Genomic DNA, 21,703 nt, shown 5'->3' with positions numbered 1-21,703 from the left:
GAGCTTTCCGTTGGGTTTAAAATTTTGGAAATATCCGTATTTGCAGTGAGGGTTGTGAAAGTTGGGGTCAAAATCCCATATTTTGTTTAGTGAGTTGGTTTGCTCTGTGATTCTGTCAGATTATTGCCTTTCCTTAGTTCCCTCATGACACTGCGAGCACGGAGCTGAAGCTGTGCAAACAAATATCTTCCAATGCAAGGTGAGAGTGCTGAGCACCAAGGGCTCCATGGTCAAGGGGGTATAGATGTGGTGCTGTTTATTCTTCAAAACAGCAGCAGTTCCTCACTCAGGCAAATTCCATCAGTCTTTGGGCATCAGGCCTCTTGTTACAGCTCTTCCCCTCCATTTCCATCCAGTTCATCATCTCAGGAATCAGTAGTTCTCCATCTAACTTCCTTCTTGCTGTTCCAGCTGTGAATGGGGCAATGTCTTGGATGGGGGAAGTTCTTTTAAGGAGAAAGTAAATCTCTTCTCATATAATCCCTCTGGAAGCAAAGAGGGGAGAAGCAGGAGCTGCTGCTCTTCTCCCAGTGCCAGCTGGGAATCAGAGTTTATGCTGAGTTCATTGTTTATAGCTGTGGGTGAAGGCCTGAGGTTCTCTGTCACTGTTTACTCTGTCCTTGGGAGTTTGTCTCAGTAAGTAAAGGCTGAATAAACACCGGCTATGGTCCTCAGGATTTATCCATTTCGTTATTCAAATGTTTAAAAATATGTTTTAAATAGTGTGTGAATGCATATCCCACATAATGTGGATCTGCTTCAAACTCCAGGGGTATTGCAGAGGATTTATTGAACTGCAGGCATGATATGTTGTTGGTAGTGGCCCTCACTGACGTAGAAATAATGGGGAAAAAGGAAAATCTCTAAAGTGAACTGTATGATGCAATAAATAAACAAGAAAGTCCCTAAGGTGTGTGGGAAGGGCATCCAGCCACAGTGACAAGGACTGGGTCTGCCTGGGAATCCTCAGAGTTTGCCTGGGGGTCTTGGAGGGCTTTTCTCAAGTGCCATGTAGGGGTAGGGTTTGTTTTGCCATTTGTGACATGGCTGTTCCATGTGCACAATTCCCAACCTGTCAGTTTGGGATGAGGTCTCAGTAATCTCCTAAAATAAGATTCTGCTGCAAGTAATATCTGAGACGTGTTTGTTTGGGAACCAGAACTGAAGATTGAAGAGCTGTGAGCTAAAGGAATAATTCTGAGACTTAAAAAAATGTTTTTGTAAGAGACTTGCACTGGTCTCTTAACTTGTCATTATAGTAAATTTATTTTCTACTGCACAAATGGAGCTTTTGTTCATGAGAACTGGGAGTTGTTTGCAGTGTCACCTCTGAAGGCTTGGTTGAAAGTAAGAATAGAAATTTGCTTGAACTTCATCTCGCTGGAGGCTGGGAGGACATTTTTGTATGAATTTTTGTATGTTTCCTGTATTTTTGTGATCTTCCCTAAGGCACCTGTTACTGCTCACTATTAACAACAGCTTAGAAGGGACTGTATGGCTTTTGGGGTTGGATTTTATTTTTTTACACATGAGAAGAGTTAGTTCATAGTGTGATGAGCTTTAAGGGATTTAACTTTCCACAGCAGCAAACTGTGGTGTTACCAAGTGCAGAGTTAAAATGGCTGTGCTGGAAGATTTACAATCGTCACACAAACTGGCATTTTGTGACAGTGTACATCTATCACTGGAGGAGAAGTAAAAATAAATGGGTGGAATAAATGGTTGTAGCTCATTTGAGGCCCTGGATCCCCAGTGAACTATTGTTTTGAGAGGCACAGAAGGAGCTGCAGTGAGTCACGGAGCAGCACTGCTGCAGAAGGGTCCAGAACAGCATTTCAGCAAGGACACAAGTAGAAACCATGGGGTAACCAGACGACCTTTCAGCCTATTTATCAAAGCACTTGTAGTTCCCATTTCAAGGAAGGCGACACAGTAAATATGAGAAAAAAAAAAGGTTAATGTGTATATCTGTATCCAGACGTTTCACTAAATAAAACAATAAAATAAATCAATGCAGAACTGTTAGTGCTTAAGTGCTTAGCAAAATGCATCTAAATCCATCACAAATGTGGGCTTTTTTTTTCTGTTTTGGATTTTGAAAACAATTTAGCAGATTAAAGACCTTTTTTAACCGATTTCTGAAGAAACCTTGACCTTTGGGAATACAAAGAAAAAGATCATAAGCTACTGTGTGTCCATCGTGTACTTTCCCAAGCTGAAACATAAATAAGCTTAGTGTTAATGGATACTGATAAAAAGCAGAAGTAAATGGATGTGAACATTTAAGCTTGGAACAGTCAAAACTCATCTAATTTAAAGGGTTTGCTGCAAAGCTGAGCATTCAGTCAGGGTCCCTGACAGGACTTTTGAAGTTCTTGCATCTCTGATTTAGGCAGAAGGAAATGGTGGATGTTGACTGAGTCTGGAATGATCACCCCTGCATTCAATCCCATTTAACTTCTTCCAGAACTGGAACTTTCAAGTTGTCCCAGGCTTAATTCCAGGTTTGCTTCCTGGAGTAAACAGGAGGTTAACCTCACACACAAAGAACACAAACTTCTCAGGGTGCAGATTTTCTGTGGAGGACACCAGGATTGTTTGTTTCTGTGTCCAGGGACAGCAAACCCAGCGAGAGTTCCGGAGGCAGATGCTGTACCTATATTTGTCTGTTCTCCTGGAGTCCCCTCTCATCAATGCCTCTGAGTGATCTGATAATCTGACACTGCTCCCTGGACCCTCCTGGAACTTGTTTGATCCCCTGCTCCAGCCCCTCTCTGGGAGTGGTTCCCTGTTCTTGAATCCAGTCTCTCAACAATCTGACAGTGCCTGATGAAACCCTTCACTCCACAAAGCAAACAGCACCATCCCTCTGGAAAGAAAACATGCACACCTAGGCCTCTGACATTTTAGGTTATGGCATTTTTGAGATGATCATTTGCTGGATCCCAAACTGATCCAGGACTTGCCTCTTCCTGACAGGATCCAGCTTCCCAAGGTGGCAGAGCTCCCTAACCCCGAGCTGCTGCTGTCTTCCATCACGTGAGGGGTTTGTGACCCTGATTCCCAGATATGACTCAGAGGTTTTTTGATGCTTCATGGGTGAACTGCACCCTCAGGAATGGAAAGCTGAGAGTCTGCTGCTCACAGTGGCTGGGGAAAGTCATGCTCAGGAGATGGCTGGGAGAAGATCTCGTAGAAGTTTGAGAACTTTGTGTCTATTCCATAACATGGATTTTTATATTGTTCCTCTCAAGGTGGCTGCAGGCCTGGTAGTGCCCCTGATACAGCCATAATTAAGCCATGCTCCTCTTCCAGCTTGTGCTTTAAGTGGCCAACTTCCAAATGCTCATGTCCCATCACAGCTCCCATCTTCTGCAAACAGCAGGAAAAGCTCAGCAAAGAACTGCACCAGGACTTGAGGAACACATTCAGACATGGCCCTCTCAGCTCCTCTTTCATTAACATCTCACCATTTTTACTTAGTAAGGCAAACAAAATGAAGAGTATTTTTTGCTTCCAGTGTAATTTTCTTTTTCCTGGTTTTCTATTCTGCTTTTGAATTTAAAGGTTTGAGTGCAAAGAGTCAAAGTCAAAAGTTTACGGTAGGAGAGGTAGGTACCAGTCTCGCTCTCTATTTTCCCCTTGAGAAAATGGCAGGATTTTATAATGTGAAAAGTTATATATTGTTCTACTTAAAACAAATATCAGCTGTCCAGCTTGGCTGGTTAATGTTTAAAGCTGATACCATTGCCAGCTTCTTTCATAAGACCAGTATTAAAAAAAAAAAAAAAAAAAGCAAAAATAAGATTTTAAAATCCTTTTGTGCGATCGTGAAATAAGAGTAGGGGCAGATGAAGAAATGAACTGGGTAATCTATAGTGTGTATTTGCACCGTGTCAGCAACTCCCCAGCAGCACTCCTGGCCCTGGTTTCCTGTGGAATGTGCCAGGTCCCTGGGATCTGTCACGCCATACACCACAGGGACATGATGAGTAGAGGTGGTTTTGCTGGGCAACTGACCTCCAAGTTTTGCCCAGAATAATTTATTCATGTGGCTGTGCCCTAAGACATTCTAATGCCAAACATACCTTGGGCTGAAAATTGATGCAGCCTATTGGAAAAAATACCCACAGGCAGCTCAGATGAAGAGGCTGGGCCTGGCTGCTGCCTGCAAATGGGCCTCAGGAGTGCAGGGGGTTCCAGCAGGGACTTAGTTCAGCCCCACAGCATCCACTGGCTGAAGCTTCTTCAGAAATGCAGCTTCAAACTGGTTTTAATGGCAAATCTCCAGAAAAGCTGCTCCTACAAGTGGCAGTCTCTGACCTCTTTATTCCCTGCCTGATCTGTTGTATTTTTGAAATACAGTGGAGTAAAACAGGGTGGGTTTTTGGGTTTTTTTTCGCTAACTATGATTTTTTTGTTGTCATCAGTTGTAAACAACCTTTTAATTGATGTGTTCTAACTCTTTTAAGAGCCAGTATCTTCCTCATCTTCTCCTTCTCTAGATGAATTTCTTTTTATACCAGTAAATATAAACTACTTCTGCTGTCTAAATTAACTCCTCTTTATATCAATGAATATAAACTCAATACAAGTTAAGTAAGTAATATTATTGTGAGTCAACCTATTCTTTTATTAAGAATCAGAAATTTTAATTTTTTTTCAAATACCTTATTTAGCCTTGAAAAAAAAATCTAACTGTGCAAATATTTAATAAACTGGGTGAAGTTTTACACAAATTAATTCTTGTTAGATATAGAGCTGGGTTGTGCAGTATATAGTCCCAATGTATAACTCACCTGAAATACTTTCAGAGATGAAGCAATCAAGTTGCCCTGGGAGTGTGGTTTCTTTATTGCACATTAATCACATACCTGGTTTGGCTTCTAGTTTGTAGACCAGTTAATGTTTTATGGAGAATTCCGAAAATTAGAAATAGTTCTGCATGTGTGTCATTCACATTTTGCTGCCCTTCTCACACAGGTTACTACTCGGAGTGAGAGGTAACAGCAGTCCCCAGGAATTCATTTGTGCCTCCTAGTTTTAGGTTGTACTGAGGGTTTTGTCTGGGAGGTAATTGATACAGGGACTGAGTTTTCCAGGTCTCTGTGGCATAGCATTGGCAATAAGTGATGAGGAGCATATTCAGGGAGGCATTCATGGCAGTGTTTTGTATCCCCAAAGCCAGAACTCTTCAGCTGCCAATAAAAGAGGTCACCAAAATCATCCCTGGGTGGGTGAGCTCAGGCAGAGCCCCAAAGTCCTCGTTCTCTCTCTTGTTGTTGTCACTTGTGTGACTTCCATCCTTCCAGTGGGATAAAGTCAGCTCTGTGCACAAATTTTTGTGGTCTGCTCTTAATATCAAGGCAGAGTAAATCTGTCACCGAGGATGGCTCAGGGGATGCCAGGCTGGAGCAGGGCTGGGGACTTGGCCACCACAAGCTATGCAGCTGCATAGCAAACCCGTGATGGCCAGGGAACCTGAGCTTAAAATATAAACAAATAAATGGCTGGCAGTGTATGACCTGTAGGGATCAGAATATTCATAAATTTTAATTTCCTTTGTGTGCTGAAGTACATTTCTTGTGTTCCAAGACCTTATTTTCTTAAATATATCTTATATCAGGCTGAAGCTAGAATATGTTTTGTGTTTAGAATGTAATTACTGCTACTAATACACATATTAGGAGTTGACTTGGTGCACCATACATTTAACTTAGAAAATAGCCTCCAGAGTTATGGGGAAGCTTAGTTTTAAACCCATTTAGTGCTTGAGAAATAATGCCAGGATGGTAAATTTAGAGTAGGCATCAGTTCACTGAAAACACGATTTTATGCCCCAGCTCTGCCCAGTTTATATATGTGTATATATGTCTGTATGCCACCAGCAAGTGCTGTTATTAAATCACATATTCAGTAGCTATTACTGTGACCTAAGTTTGAACCACAAACCTAGAAATGAAACAGTCTTGGGTTTCCCTTTGAGTTTTTTCCTTTTTTTTTTAAGCATCTCTTTCATTCTTTGTCAGAGTTGGGGTCGAGTAGCTCTGTAAGACCCATCTGTCAGCAGAAGCAAAATGATACAGATTTCTTAATGCAGGATTTTATGCATGGATGTAAAGCCTCTGAATTGAATGTCAGTATTCTCAATCCACAGTCAGTCAGAAACTTTGGAAGTTAAAAGTCAGCAGAAAAGTTAATGAAAGTATTTGACTTGTCAATGATCAAAGTCCAGAACTGTAAAGAGCATTTATTAGCTGGTGACTGATATGGTGCTTTTCCTTGTTTCTTTCTCTGCTTTTTCCATTAATATCTTAGATCTTGTCTTCATACCTGTCTTAGCCTGACAAAAGCAGCTGTTATTCTGAATTTCTGGCTATAGAAGCTGATAAGTGAGGTGATTTTCAAACAAATTTTCTGACCTAGCTTCTCCTTAGCAAATAATTACCTTAAAAAGTTCTGACTCTAATGTGACTCTCTAAAAGTAGAATAAAAGATTAAACTTGCTTTCGTGGAAGTGAGTGTGAGTCAAGAACAGTCCCATAGAAATGATTTCCTGTCTCTGTGGCATATTGCAAGTAAATAGAGAATCTGATAGAGATAGCAGAATGCTGCCACATATCAGAAGCTCAATATTAAAAAGCAGAAATTAAAATGGCAGAAGATGGATATAGCAGTATACCTTGTTAATATAAAGATTTGCTTTGCAGGTAACAGCCAAATTCTCCAAATTCTCTGTCAGTTTTATTGAAGGAGTTTGTGTGAGCCTACACCAGCCACAGATGGTGTCAGCTAGGGAAGAAAATCCTGCTGAAATTCCTACTTGCACAAAACTGGCGTGGTGTGTTTTATTTTCCCGTGTCTCTGATTGCCGTAACATTTACATAAAGCTGAGCAGGAAACACGAGCATGTTCCTGAGCATTGTGGCTGGTGCAGGAAAACAAAGCTGAGTGAAACAAATCTCCAGTGCCACTGCTCGTGTGCTGGCATGGCTGGGTGCCTTGGTGATGCCAGGGTCTGTGCTCTGCCCTGTCCTTTCATCCAGGGACAGTCCTGGGAGCTGCACTTGGGCTAAAGGCACTGATTCCTCTGAGTCACTCACATGAGCTGTGGATTAGCCTCCCCTGCTTTTTTTCCAGGTAGACTTTTATAACAGAAGTGGATTTTTTTGCCTGCCTTTGTTTTAAAGGGAGAGGCAAATGGGAAGGAATAATTAAATTAAATACATTACAGATCCCATATTAATGCCATTTAAGCAGGTCCTTTCTTAATTTACCTTAGTCCTATATAGCCTTTTATATTTTAAAAACATTTTTCATTTCTGTGGGCTGCCAGATGTGCTGCTGATACCTTCTGATCTTAGGTGGTTTGACACTGATTTTCCCAGCGCACACCAGGGTTCAAGCCTGGCCTGTAACTCATCCAAATGATCTATTCATAACAAAAAGTGCCTTCTGGCAGTTGCACCACAGCTGAACACTGTTAGACTGAATTCATCCTTTCATTTGTTTCTGATTGCTCTAGAATGTTTACATATCTCACATATTAGTATGATCTTTTATAAAGCACACGCTGAGGTTAAACCCGCCCAGGGAGAACTTTATTTCCCTTCTTCTCCCTTTCTGAAGGTGTGGAACTCTTTTCATCCCATCAAATGAGCAGGAATCTTGGAACTGCTCAGTGCTGGTTTCACCCAGAGCTATGGGGCTGAGCAGTCAGGGATGTCTGCCCCTTGGGGAGGCAGGGAGAGGTGACATTTCCTTGCACAAAAGGATTGTCCCCATCCCCGGACAGAGTGACTGTGAGGTGGAATTGCGTGTCTGGGTGTAATCCTGGTGGAAGCTGAGGTGGAATTGTGTGTCTGGGTGTAATCCTGGTGGAAGCTGAGGAGGAATTCCATGTCTGGGTGTAATCCTGGTGGAAGCTGAGGAGGAATTCCATATCTGGGTGTAATCCTGGTGGAAGCTGAGGTGGAATTGTGTGTCTGGGTGTAATCCTGGTGGAAGCTGAGGTGGAATTTCATATCTGGGTGTAATCCTGGTGGAAGCTGAGGTGGAATTGCGTGTCTGGGTGTAATCCTGGTGGAAACTGAGGAGGAATTTCATGTCTGGGTGTAATCCTGGTGGAAGCTGAGGTGGAATTGTGTGTCTGGGTGTAATCTTGGTGGAAGCTGAGGAGGAATTCCATATCTGGGTGTAATCTTGGTGGAAGCTGAGGAGGAATTCCATATCTGGGTGTAATCCTGGTCGAAGCTGGCACCATCACCCATGTGAGACCCTGTGTGAACACGTTCAGCTGAAATATTTATAGATGCAGCTTAGGACTCAAAGTCTGAACAGGTTCAGATTCCTCTCGTCTTCTGTCTTCTAATTCCTGCTGCATTAATTGTGCAGAGATCACTCTCACCTCTAGCAGAGGATATCCTCTCTGAGTTTCAGTTTCACTCTATATAAAAGATAATAACTGTTACTATGTCTCACAGTGGGAGTGTGTCACAGGAGGGATTTAAAAGGAAGACAGAAAACCTTAGGCTCCCTTTGAATTTGTATTTTAACTTCCAGAGAAGGATGACATCTCTTATTTGGTTTAAAAATAAAAATCAATTGCCCATAAATCTGAAACACATGTTGTTTTCCTACTAAAAAGATTAAGGATTTTCTTAAGCTCATTAAAGGAAAAAAAAAATGACATTGATCCTCCTATATCACCATAAGAATGTCTGAAGGCAATTGAAAGCTGTAAAAGAGACATGGTGTTATTGTAACCAAAATAGCCCTGAATCTGGCAAATTCTGCTTTCCTTTTCTTCTGGGTTCTGCAGCAAACTTTGCACTGTTTCTCCAACCTTATGCCTCTGTCTAGTCATGTGTTTTAGTGGGATTGAGTAGGATGTATACTCAAACGGAATTAGGACCTTTTATTATGAAAACACAAATGCCAGCTGCTGCGTGGCTTGAGAGATTTAATCACCGTCCAAATATTTCAAGGAGGGGAAATGGAAACCATTTGCTGTTTCTGATGCATATAGCTACAGGAGGATGCTCGCCCTGTTGCTTCTCAAAGATTGTGTGTCTGTTTGGGGGAGTTTGTTATTCCCAATTTTCCTTCTTTCCATGTGCATCAAAGGCCAGGATCTGCAAAATGTGAATTAAACTCCTTAAGTGAAAGGGGGAAATGGGAAATCTGATTATTCCCTATCATCAGTAAAGCCCAGCATGACAGCCAGTGTTCTTTATTCCAGTTAAAAGTTCCCACAACAACACAACTGATAACCAAGTGCCCTGCTGGCTTTATTCATCCGTGTGGCAATTCCCAGTGCCCTCGTTTGCTCTGTTCATGTGTTGAAAGTTTGCTGGAATGTGTACAAATGGTACTTCAGCAGTAAGAGGATAGGAAGGTCTCAGTGTAATGTGAGAAGAGCCAGCATGGAAATATCCTGTCCTAAATTCCTGTGAGTGTCCAAAACACTGGCTGCAGGGAGAATTTGGTCTTTTAATGAATCTAAACATTTTGGTGTTGTCAGACTTACAGGACAATTTGCTAAATTGTGGACTAATGACAGAAAAAAGGTGTGGGTTGTGGTTTTTATTTTATAAACTCCATTGTCCTTGATGTTTAGACTTTCCCCCGATCTCTTAAAGCATCTTGATGCCTTTAATGTCCTTTGGCTTCTTGTTTTTGTCAGGTGACACAGCAGTTGGATTTTAAGCTTGATCCCTCTGCCATTTTTCCTTCAGCAGACTGCAGAACCCTGCAAAGTTTGCTGCATCACAAAAACTTTGAGATAAGCCTTCAAAACCCCAGGCCCCTTCTGCCCTAAATGTTCTTGTCACTTCCTGGGACGCTGAGCTGTGTCCGTGGCTGTGGGCTGGGAATGGGTTGGGATATTTGGGCTCTCCCCATGCTGCCATCACCAGTTCAGAGCAGATACTCACTGCTGACTTCAACCCCATGCTGTGTTCTCAGTAAGGTCAGGGAAGGGGAATTGGTCTGAAAATCAGCTTGGTTTAGGATTTGCTTTGTGTTGCGCTTCGTTTTGTTATTGAAATCGTAAAAGTAGGCTTGCCCCATCGAGGTGATGAAAACTCAAAGCTGTATTAATTTGTAGTTTTAAGAGAAAACAAAACAAAACCAAATGGCTTTGCAATGTTTTTGACGTAGCTTTGTCCACTTGGAGTCATAAATGCCTTTGTAAATTCAGTGCAGCTATTCTTGCTCTTTAATGGGTTTAGTCAGCCAAAATCTTGCACAGACACACAGACACATGTGTACACATACATCTGTAGGGAGAGGAAGTCAGGGCACCAGAGCTGATAAGGGAGAACCAAACAGAATTCCCATATTTTTTAGATGAGTTCCTGAGAGAAATCAGCATTTCTTGACACTGTGGTGATGCATTTTGAAAAACAAATTTTTGTTGTTTTGTTTTCCTACTTAGTTTCCTGACAAGAATCAGCTGTACTGTAAGTTTATGGCTTGAGCAGACTATTGTTTGTGCAGAAACCTCCCTGCTGCTGTATTTACTAAACATGTGTGATGCACAAATGCCAGTAAACTGCATCTTGGAGCATATTCCCTAGTGGCTAGTAAAAACTGCCTTTAAAGTTCAGCCTGTTTAAATATAGAGAAAATGTGCATCAAGTTTAACAGGAACAGGCCTGAATTTTTAATTATTCTCAAAACTGTTTTGATGTGAAGTCCAGGCTTTATTGAATTCAACAGCAAACCTTGAGCACCCTTCAATGGGTCTAGAATTTTGCTATTGAGGAGTGAGGTCTAAATACAAAAAAACCTCATTGTCCCATTGACTAAGACTTCTCTTTTTGCTCTTCAGCATTGGAAACACACAGACTGATTTTGTTAGGGAATTAATTCTCTTGTATCCTTCTCTGCTAGTAGTTCCCACCTTCTAGAAAACAACAGTTGCAGATTTAGCCATCATCAGTGGGAAGTGCAGCATAAATCATGGGATGGGGTAGGACTGCACTGCTGTTCTTTTCCCAGTGAAGTCACAGCTGTGTCTAACTTGAGTGGTCCTGGAAGGGAAAACATGGATCCTGCTTCCAAGAGAAGCCTGGCAGGGCATGGATGGCCTGTGTCCTCCAGCCCCTGCTGCAAGAATTCCATGTTCAACCAGTGGGGAATTCACAATTAGTCTTTGGAGCAAGGGCTGGGACCCAAGTCCCACCATCCCAGTTCCTGGTGTGTGCTGGGCTGTACTCGCTGGACTGGACAGGGTTCTGCTGAACCAGAAGGAAAGTCTAGAAAGTCTGTCTGGTCTGTGGAAAGTGAAACCACTTTGGAAGAGGAAGGGAAATGCCCTCCACCCTTATGAACTGGTAATTTGCATCTTCTGAAGGAGAGAAAGGAAATGAAGCAGTGTCTGCCACATCCTGAGTGGTGTAACCACGAGAGCAGGGAGCGCAGGGCCGGGCTGTCCTGTGCTGGGATCTTTGTGTGCAGGTGGTGGAGCACGGCCCTGCTCAGGTACCTGCCTGATCTGCCCTCACAGCTCTGAAGGAGGGAGTGTTTTCTCTAAAGCTAAGCCTGAGTAAAGGGCAGAATGTGGTGTTTACCCTGGCGTGTTTGATGTTGAATCCAAACAGGATTCCCTCCTGATTCTGAACTCCCCGAGGTACGGGGTGGGTGCTCAGGAAACTCCTGTGTTTGCTCGTGCCAGTCGAGCAGAGTGGGGTATCCCACTGGTCACTCTAAATAAGGCCTTTATCTGGAGAAAGGAGGCAGTTTCCTTCTCTCTGTAAAATACAGCTCCTATCCATGAAAGTTCTTACCTTCTGTTTGGCCAGGCCCAGCTGTTCTGTCAGTGGGGGTGAGTGGGTTGTGGGCTGTGTCTTGTCATCTAAAAATTACGCAAATGGAGGAAAACATTTTCCCACATCTTTTTAGAGTAAATTTCTACCTGTACATCTCCACTTCTGTTGATAATTCCAGTGCAGAAGCAGGAATTGCCTCAGTACTGGACTGATAGCTGCCAAGCTTTATTTGTGGAGTTCCTACTTTGACAAGCACTTTGATTCATGAGATCTTCCTGTTGTTTTTCCAGGTGAGTGAAACCCCCATTTTTGTGCCTGGTGTTTGGGGACCGTATTTCTCAGCGATGGTACCTGGGCTGTGGTTGAATGAGGGGGGCCAGAGTGCCACAGGAAAACTGGTGAGTGTTTGGAGGCACAGACAGGCTCCAAGGCTGCTCTGTCTGGGATACCTCACTGCAATTCTGACCTGAAACACCTCCATAAGATCATGGGAATTAGATTAGCAATTAGATGAGTGTTAAATCTGTTACATAATACTAATTTGTGTAGAGATAGGGGATTATATACAGGACGTGTCTTCCTTTTATAGTGGTGGTGATGATTATTATAATGATCTTACAGGCTTCATTCTTTGCTTTAGCAGGAGGCTGAAACAGACTTTGAGGTGAAGAACATGATAAATATTGTATTATATAGATCAGTTGTGCTCATTGATGGGCATAAATGAAAGATATATAGACAGCATAGTAATACAGTAACATATTATTCCATCACCTCAGTTCTTTCCCTGAATACAAAGAATTCTAACAGTATTAGGTTAATTTAATTTACCAATAAAACTTAAAGCCAAGCAGGGTTCCCTATAAAATTAATTTTCTTATTTGCAGGAAGGCAGTCAGAACTAAAACACTGATATCAAATTTAAAGGAAGGCTACATGTACACAACAGTATTTAGGCTTGAGTCCAAAAGCAAGACCTTGGTGACTGCTTAACCCTGGAGCTTCTGGGTCTCCTTGTGTCACCTTGGCCACCCTGTGGAACCCCTGCAGGGGCCTCTGGAGAGGCTGCAGGAGACAGCCCCAGGCCTGTGGGTGTCCCCTGGAAAGCCCCAAGTGCAGGTGGCTTTGGGCTGTCACCAGCTGCAGCTGAAATCCTGACTCAGCACCACCCATCTCTCTAAAAGCCTGGAGATGGAGTACATGGCCAGGAAATGCCTGGGGCATCCCTGCATTGAAACATTCCATATGGAACAGTCACTGAATGAGAGGCAGAAATCCTCTAGGATCAGGACACTGGGACACACCCCAAGCTGAGCTGGGATCAGGGATCCCTCCTGTGCTCTCTGCTTGGCCACACCAGCCTGACATTCCCCTGTGTCACAGCTTCAGTGGCACAGCCATTCCTCCTCCTGCAGCCTGGCTTCCCACCCCACCTGCAGCCCACCCTCAGCCTTGTGGCTAAAAACTGCTTTTGCAGCAGGTGGGATGTGTGTGCTTCAAATATTTCAATTCAGGATTGGGCTGGGACCAAACCGTGTCCCATTTTACAAATAACTGCTACAACCAGACACAAAACTAAATAATGTCAATACAAAATAATACGTGTATGCTCACAGCACCACCATTTTTAAAGGAAAACAGCAAATCTTGTGTGTTGCTTTGCAAGAACACTTTTGAGAGGGAAGTTTCTGTGTGCTTAATTCCGAGCAGGTAAATACACTTATCTAAGCTCCAGTCAGGATACAGGCAGTCAGTAGTTTTTCTTGGCTGCCTCACAGTGGTTCCACACTTAAAATGTACAATGAGAGTTAAGGCATTTCAAAAAGATGATTTTAAAAATCCTTTCCTTTCTTGTACCAGAGAACAAGGCGTTCCTGAATCATTAAAGAAATTACTGGGAAAAAATGAACAGTCTTGTTGGGACCTGTAGCAGAAGTCATCTTGAAGTACTGTTAGGAATATTAGGGAAAGTGTCTCATTAAAACACTCTTGGAATGTCCCATGTGGTTTTCTTGAGGTGGTATGAACAGAAAACACCTAGGGAGCCATGGGAGGAGACAGTGCCATGTGCACTGTGCAGGGTATATTCCATTTATCATCTCTGTCATTTCAAAGCTGCGCCTTTCTCACACACAAAGTTTTCTGAAAACAAAACAAAAAAAGGGACATGTTTAGGGATTCTTTCCAGTGCTTGATCAACACCCCAGGGTGAATTATTTCCATAAAATTTGAACAGTTGGATCAAACTTTGTAAAAGTAAAACTGATCCCTTTAAAAAGATCTAATTTGGGGGGGGGATACAGCTGCAAAAGAAATCAGTTGAATTTTGAAAACTGATTTAGATAGAGTTCAAAAGAAGAATTAAAAAGCCCCTCGTTCTGCAAATTCTTGTTTAGTTGTATATTCAATGGGGTTTTACACTGTATTTTCAAACTTTATAAATGAAAGATCTTGCACAATGGAGACAAAGGATGGCATGACATCATTACAAACTGTGAAATAAAAAATAGCAGAAAAGGGTTTCTAGATGTATCCCTCATGTGGCCATGGCTTGAATTAAGGGCAAACTTCATAACTCCTGTAGCAGTTCTGTGTAACAGTGTTACCCCTATATATGATGTTTATTTATAGGTTTATTTCTGAATTTATGAGCTGCCCCTGTGTTCTGGGGAGATGCTGCAGGATTGCAGGGTTGCAGCCTGAGCTGTGTTTGTGGTGCATGCACACGTTTGAGCTCTGGCTTTGATGCTGATCTCAGGGAGGACAGACGTGCATCATTTTCTCTGCTGTGTTCACGTGTGTATGCTTCATTTTGTGGTTCAGGACTAGACTCATGCTGTTAAGATTAAATACCAATGTGATTTGCTGTCAATAAGGACTGCCAAATACACTCAGTGCTCTTGAGTAGATCTAGTTTTGCCTCCTTAGCTTTTACTGTCACCTCTGATGGGATATTACCAAGAGGCCACAAAACCTGCTGAATTATTGTCTTAAAAGCCCATATTATTCTACCTGATGCTTTGTTTTGTGAGTAATGGTAACCACTCTGGAGTGAAAGGACAAGCTGATTTATAAATTCAGCATAAGACAGAGCTTCTATTGATCTTCTTTTATAGCAATAATTGCTTCTCAGGGTATACATTTTGTTTCCTGCAATGGATGCATGAAGCATCTATCAGGATGACAACACACCTCGTGTTTTATCATAACAGTGTGATAGAGAAAGATGATGTGGGGATTTGGGCCAAGATGATGCTGCTGGTAGAATTCCAGTGAGGGTATCCATGCAGAATGGGAGAGACTAGAGGACATGCAGAGGGTGTTGGACAGGAAAAGTCATCCTTTCACCTTCCTCTCCTGACTGAGGAGCTGCATGCTTAGCATTTGGCCTGGGTTTGGTGCAAGGTTGGTTGTTTTTCTTACTGTTTGTATCCCAGATCCTGAATTTCAGTGGGAGTTTTGCCATTGGCTTTGCTAGGACTAGGATTTAACACTTCATGAGTGATTTAGAAGCTCTCTTGTCTTTTTTAGAGCTATGACACTGCCTTTCCCTTTTCCAGGATTGAATTTTGAAGGTGTAATCATCCCCAAAATGTTGCTTTTCTCTTTTTCAGATCGATCATGTGGTGCGGGGCCACGCCGCCTTCCCGGAATTAGAGGCAAAAGCTGCAGCCAGGTCATTTTTTTATTCCTTTATCACATACTGCCCCCCAGACTGATGCACACTGTACTCCCAGCAGAGTCCTCATTCTCAATCAGGGCAATTAACAGTCTGATAGTGAGCTGGAAGTATTTACAAAGTCTTCCCAGGTGATTGCTCATAAATATAAGGTTTAAACTCCCCTCAGATACCTTTGGCATACTGAAGTAATCACATTAACTTTTTGTTTTTCTATCCAGCCCGAGGTATTTCTTGATTCCATAGCACCAGCCTTGTTCAGCAGACCCCCAAGCCTTGGGCTAAGAATATATCTTAATTTGTAGGTGAAATAATTAAGCTCCAAGGATGGGATGTAGCTTAATTAGGAATATATTATTCAGTATTTTTGAAGCACTCATCTAAAGGAAGATGTAGCCACTGTATGAGAAATTCCTGCTTGGCAGCACAAATAGAACAGAGAAACCCAGGATGAATTTTCGGACAAAACTTTAAATGGAGGGGTGGCTTGGAGGTAACTCCAGGATTCCTTGAACAGGAGGCTGTGTGCAATGTGGAATTTGAGCTCGTTCTGCCTTAGGGGTGGATGAAGACAGTTCAGACACTTCTGTCAGGCCTGGACTTCCTCAAGCATTTTTGGCTTGGATTCATTCTAAGATGGTTCACATCCCTCCCAGAGAGGTCTTAGCTGAACAGTTGGGCACGTTGGATGAAAATGTGATTCTCTTTTAATGGCTTTTTCCTCCTTAGATTAAAGAAAAAACCCAGCAAACTTGGCATTTTCCCTTCAGTTTCTCCCTGTGGTCTGAGAGGCAGGGTCAGTCCTGATAGATGGATTAAGCACGTGCTGTTCCAGGGTTATTTTCAGTCCTCCCTGGGGAGATCAAGCTCTACCTGGTTTCTCTGGATGACCCTTCCCTGCCTTGCAGGCCCCACTGCCTTACTTGTTTGTTAAGAACTTGACCAGAATTCCCAGAAATGTATTGGACCTCATTCAATACGAAACAGATTCATGCTTCCTAGAATTCTCTTTGTTGTTCTCTGGAAAAGGAAATCAGGAAATAAATGCATCTGTGTATGTTTGGAATAAAGATTGAACTGGGTCTTTTTCAAAATGCTGGCTTCCAGGCCATTTTTCCAGTGCCCCCATTTGAAGCACAAGCATAAGACAAACAGTTTAGTCTGTAATGCCAGGATAAACCTTTTTTTTGTGTGTGTGTTGGAAAAATGCCTGTGGAGTAGCCTGCTTGTGTCTGCTGGGTCTGATCCTGAACTGACTGACCACAAACAATGCCACAGTGCAAAAATTGAGATTGGGATGTGAACAGGACACTAAACACAGAACACTGGCAGTAGAACTCCATATTATCCAAGGGTGTGCTGTACAACTTTGGATTTGAGTCTCCTGCAATTAGTTCCATGGTGGAGAACAGCACTGGTAGTAAGAGTTGTAATAGTTTATCAAAAGAGTGATAATATTTTATGAGGTTAATTTGCTCAGTGGTATTTTTGTAATGCTTTCCCGGTATCACTCTCCTAATGAAACATTGGTATTGCTATAAATTTACTAAACAAGTCTCATATTAATTCTCTCATCTTCTATCTCCCCGACCTTCTCAAATATTTGTTAAATTTAAAGAATCTATTTGAGCAAACAAAAATCAGAAACTTTGAACTTATTTTTTCTCCTTATTTTTTCCTTTTTATTTTTCCATGATTCCTTGAACTTCAGCCTTTTCATGGGTACAAGTAGCAACTGCTGATGCCAAAACTCTGTAATATGGGTTTACTTACATTAAGTCATATACACAGAATAAAAATAATCCCAGAATCACAGAACAGTGAGAGCTGGGAGGGACCTTACAGCCCACCCAGTGCCACCCCTGCCATGGCAGGGACACCTCCCACTGTCCCAGGTTGCTCCAAGCCATTTCCAGCCTGGCCTTGGGCACTGCCAGGGATCCAGGGGCAGCCACAGCTGCTCTGGGCACCCTGTGCCAGGGCCTGCGCACCCTCCCAGGGCAGAATTCCTGCCCAATCTCCCAGCTAACCCTCCTCTGTCACTGTGAAACCATTCCCCCTTCTCCTGTCACTCCAGGCCCTTGTAATTGTCTCTCTGTAGGATCCCTTCAAACATGGGGTCTTGTTTTGGAGGATTATTGGTGATGATAAATTATTTCACTGGATTTCTCAGCAGAACAGTTCAGAGAATTTGGTTTATTATGTTCAAGGATATTCTCTGTGTGGCTGTAGGAATTTGAATCTGTTCAGCCATTGCAAATAGCCATGGAGGGGGAAACCAAATGAGAATTCCATACTTTGGTGTGCAGTTCCATACTGCCTTCACTTCCCATGCTGGGTGCAGTGCAGGGAAGAGTGAAGCACAAGCATGTTTGGATCATTATAAAAGGAACATCAGGGGTCACAAATCCGTGCCTCTTGCTTGCTGCTGCCTGTCACCTCCTTCTGCCTCCCCAAACCTGTCCTCTCTCTCCTGATGCTGCTAAGCAGCAGCTTTGGAATGGCAGGTGCCTGCTGAGCAGTCTCGGGAGTTTCCCTGTGCAAACTCTCCTTTGCCCACTCCAGAGCAGATTTCAGCTGTTCTAGCACCAGAGCAGAGATTTGTGGTGACTTGTGAGGGTGTGAGAGGCTCAGAGCAGCAGCTCTGACCACTGCTGCTGCAGGCCAGGCTTGTGCAACCCTGCCAGTCCTATTCCTGGGTTCTTTTTTACCCTTCTTTTACTGGAAGTGGAGAGGGTTGGATTACACGAGGATTTCCTGGACAATTTAAATTTAGCATTTAAATGCTATCTGATGGGCACAATCTGTGAGCACCAGAATTTGGGGTTTTTCAGGCAATTCAGCGAGTTGCAGAAATTGCTGTGATGTATCACTTCTGCTCTTCATCCTGCAGATTGTGTAGGTCTGACATTTAGCCATCAGTGCTCTGTTATATCCTGTACAGGTAGATTAGAGCAGGAAATGAAAAGAAATAATACAATCCTTTTTGCTTTAAAGTTTAAATTGTTGTTTTCTAGAATGAGCATTTCTAATCTGCTAGAGAAGAAAAGTGTCTGACTGACAGCAAAGTTTATATGTCCTTTGGCCCTTGATGAAATGCTATTTTAGGGCAAAACTCCCTTTCCTGTAGATCTCAATGCCATTTCCCCATCTAAAGAGATGTGTCCTGAAAATAAAGCATTGAAGTTACACACACAGCATCCACCAGCAATTCTGGGATCTCTCCAGCAGAATATAAAAATCATATTTGGCAGTATCTCTAAATGGTTTAGAACCTTTTTTTAAATTTAGAAATCTAAAATTTGTGGATTTTTTTTCCCCTGAAAGATACTTGCTGGTGTGTTCCATGATTCCTGAACAGATTAAATACCAGCCTCTGGTTGCTTTCTGAAGTTGTGTCCAATGTGTGAACATAACTCTGGGCAGACTTGCTTTGATTTCTTATTCTCCACTTTCAGCTCAGTTCCTTTTTCATGGCAGCAGCTCATGCTCAGCTCTGCAGGTCAGAGGCAGCTGCCACAGATACTTCCACTGAGAACTGAGTAGAAAAAGCTCCAGGAGGTGATGGTGTTCACTGTGTTAAACACAAAGGTGGTAAAACAGCACCTGGCAAGGGTTTGAGGGATTTTGCTGGTCACTCAGCCCAAATGGAGATAAGCCTTGAACCCTTATCTATATTTAAGGGGGAAAAAAAAGTGAAAAGGTGTAGAAAAAAGTGTAATTCCAAGGTTATGTGGATCTTAAGCATATTTGGCTCAACTTCAGCCTCCTTTTGTTCAGTGCTGTGTTCTGACAGAGCTGCACAAATGGCTAATCCTTGTGAGAGCAATCGAGCAGGATGGGGAGGAGAGAGGGGCTGGGATGTCTGGTGGGTCTGTGGTTGAGTGAAGCTTTCCTTTTTTATCCTTCCCAACAGTCAAGCCATGACTGAGACTGGAATTAAAATGGCTTTATCCTTAGCATGTACTGCTTGTAGTGGAGTCTTTAGGGATGGAGAAAACAGGGCTGCTTTTACAAGAATGGGAAAGAAGTGCTGGTGACCTCCAAATTATCATAATTCGGGTCCAGGAAGACACATAAAGTGCATTTTAAAGGACGTGAATAATGATGTAAATTAGTTATTTTAATGTCTTCCAAGTGTACTTCATTTTGAATGATATCCTCTGATAGTGTACACATGGTAAGGTATAATTGAAAAAACATGCAGCTGAATGGTTGAATGCAAAGTATAAATATACAGCTGCTAGTGGGTCAGAAGTCAAACTAGTAAAGCATATGCCAAATTCCCTTAGGGATCTCATTAGTGCATGATTGAATATACATGTAGAGGCTAAATGAATATCACTGTTTGGGTTTGCAGTGGATGAGACAATGACTAATCAATTGTAATTAGGGTTAGATGCTATTATTGACCCACATGTCTAGAATTAAATGCCCCACTCAGAGATTTCCAAGGAGTTGGAAAATATATATGGGTTTGTTTGGGATAGGATGAGTGTTTGAAAAAAATATTCTGAGCATCATTGCAACATTTTTTAAATGGAATGTCACTGGAGTCATTGCAAGCCAAGGCACTGAAGAATTCACCATTAGTCCTAAGTCCAGGAAAAAAGTCTGTTGGATATTGTGGGGTTGGGTGTAGCATCTGCACTTAGATACAATCACATTTAGGCCCATGTTGGGCTCCTCCCTAAAATAGCAGCCACTCACTTTCTCTCCTCCACCCTTAGTGCTGCATTTTAATCATAACACACACTGAAATAATTATGGTTTAAAAAAGGAAAGCTGTACATCCAGCACTATTGATTAATCAGAGAAATTTTTAAACATTTGCAAAGGAATTTGGTTTCCATTTCTGTCTGCAATCCTCCTTACTCCTCCCTCTCATCTGTGGGACAGGAGCAGCAGCAGCCCCCAAATCCCAAACAGCTCTGGGGAGTCCTGGGAGTCAGTGGGCAAACTCAAGGTCACATTATCTTCCCTCATCCCAGGAAATTCAGGAATTCTGGTGGCCTGTGGAGCCCACGTGCACAGAGGCATCCCTGCAGTGCCATGGCCCTGGCAGGCAGTGGGGTTTTGCCATGCTCTGGTGGGGTTTCTGCATTTGGTGGTCGTACAAATGTTTTATGTTTGAGGAATAACCTCCCCCCTCTTCTTCCAACTTGTTTTTCTTGCAGTGCTCACAGCATATATACATACTTGAACAGTCACCTGGATCTGATTAAGAAATCTTTGCCTGTGGGTTTCCTCACTGTTGATTTACATGTTTGGCCAGATTTCCATGGTAACAGATCTCCCTTAACAGATCTGACACTAAAGGGCATGGTAAGAAACAGCTTGTCTTTGCAAAAAGGTCAATACAGGGTAAAAAAAAAAAAAAAAAAAGGCAATTTGGAAGGAGCTTTTCTTCAATTTCGAGTGTACTCCTCCTTAGCTATTTACACTACCCCAAAGGATTTGGGTTTCTTGTTGCATTGCTGATGTCTCAGTAGAAAACTAGAGATCATTGTACTTGAGATATCACTACAGCCACATTAATTTTCTAAAAACATGAGAAATGTTGTATGTGTCCAGGTACCTTCCTAGGAATCACATTTCACAGCTCTTGCTGTTGTTATCTCACCTGGATACCAAATCCTAGAATCTGTTGCAATGAATTTCAAGAGAAATTTGGGTAAACCTGTCTGGGAGAGGAATGAAATATTCTGACCATAGGTGATTGATTTAACCAACTTTTCAGCCCATCTTTCAGAGTTTGGGCATTCCTCTTCCTTGAATTTTTGGTGGTAGATCAGCTCACTCACAAGCCAGGGCTGTGCAGAACTTTAACATAAGGGTGTAAATTTGGTGATATCAGAGTACCTGGTGATTCATGCAAAAATCTCCTCAAAATGGCAAATTTGCCTTGAAGTGAACCTCTCGAGCTCCTCACCAGCACCAAAATCTGGTGTATTTAAGGCTGAGATAGGAAAGGCATAAGCACTGCCACGTATTTCCCTCAAATGAGGAAAACATTTTTAAAAAAAGGCCTATATATTTCTGAGTCCTAATGATACCTCCATTATTTTATGAAATAATTACATGCTGCAGCAAAATTAGAATTTCTTTGGTATGATGTCTGTATGCAAATACTGGTAATAGCAACCCATTTTTTCTGTCACAGTTCTGTCTGTGTTCAGGTCTTGCCTGATATTAATCCAGAGTAACTACAGTGCAGTATTGATTTATGTCAGAGTAAAGGAGGTTAAGA

The 21,703-nt window shown here is 42.3% G+C and overlaps 1 protein-coding gene across 6 annotated transcripts in view; it reads left to right on the top strand.

Annotated features, from left to right (window-relative positions):
* FGGY (FGGY carbohydrate kinase domain containing) overlaps positions 1–21,703 on the top strand; it is a 144,784-nt gene that overhangs the window by 90,013 nt on the left and 33,068 nt on the right. For 5 of the 6 annotated variants that reach the window (XM_063406983.1, XM_063406982.1, XM_063406981.1 and 2 more), the window contains 3 exons: positions 12,065–12,172; positions 15,389–15,450; positions 20,631–20,778. In XM_063406983.1, coding sequence (XP_063263053.1) covers positions 12,065–12,172; positions 15,389–15,450; positions 20,631–20,778 — 318 coding nt within the window. The remainder of the gene's footprint in view (positions 1–12,064; positions 12,173–15,388; positions 15,451–20,630; positions 20,779–21,703) is intronic. The other variant, XM_063406987.1, reaches the window with a different exon arrangement.

Source organism: Prinia subflava, chromosome 10 (genome assembly GCF_021018805.1).
Source record: "Prinia subflava isolate CZ2003 ecotype Zambia chromosome 10, Cam_Psub_1.2, whole genome shotgun sequence".
NCBI lineage: Eukaryota > Metazoa > Chordata > Aves > Passeriformes > Cisticolidae > Prinia > Prinia subflava.
The sequence above is the reverse complement of the archived record's forward strand: the minus strand, read 5'-3'. Positions and strand labels throughout refer to the sequence as shown.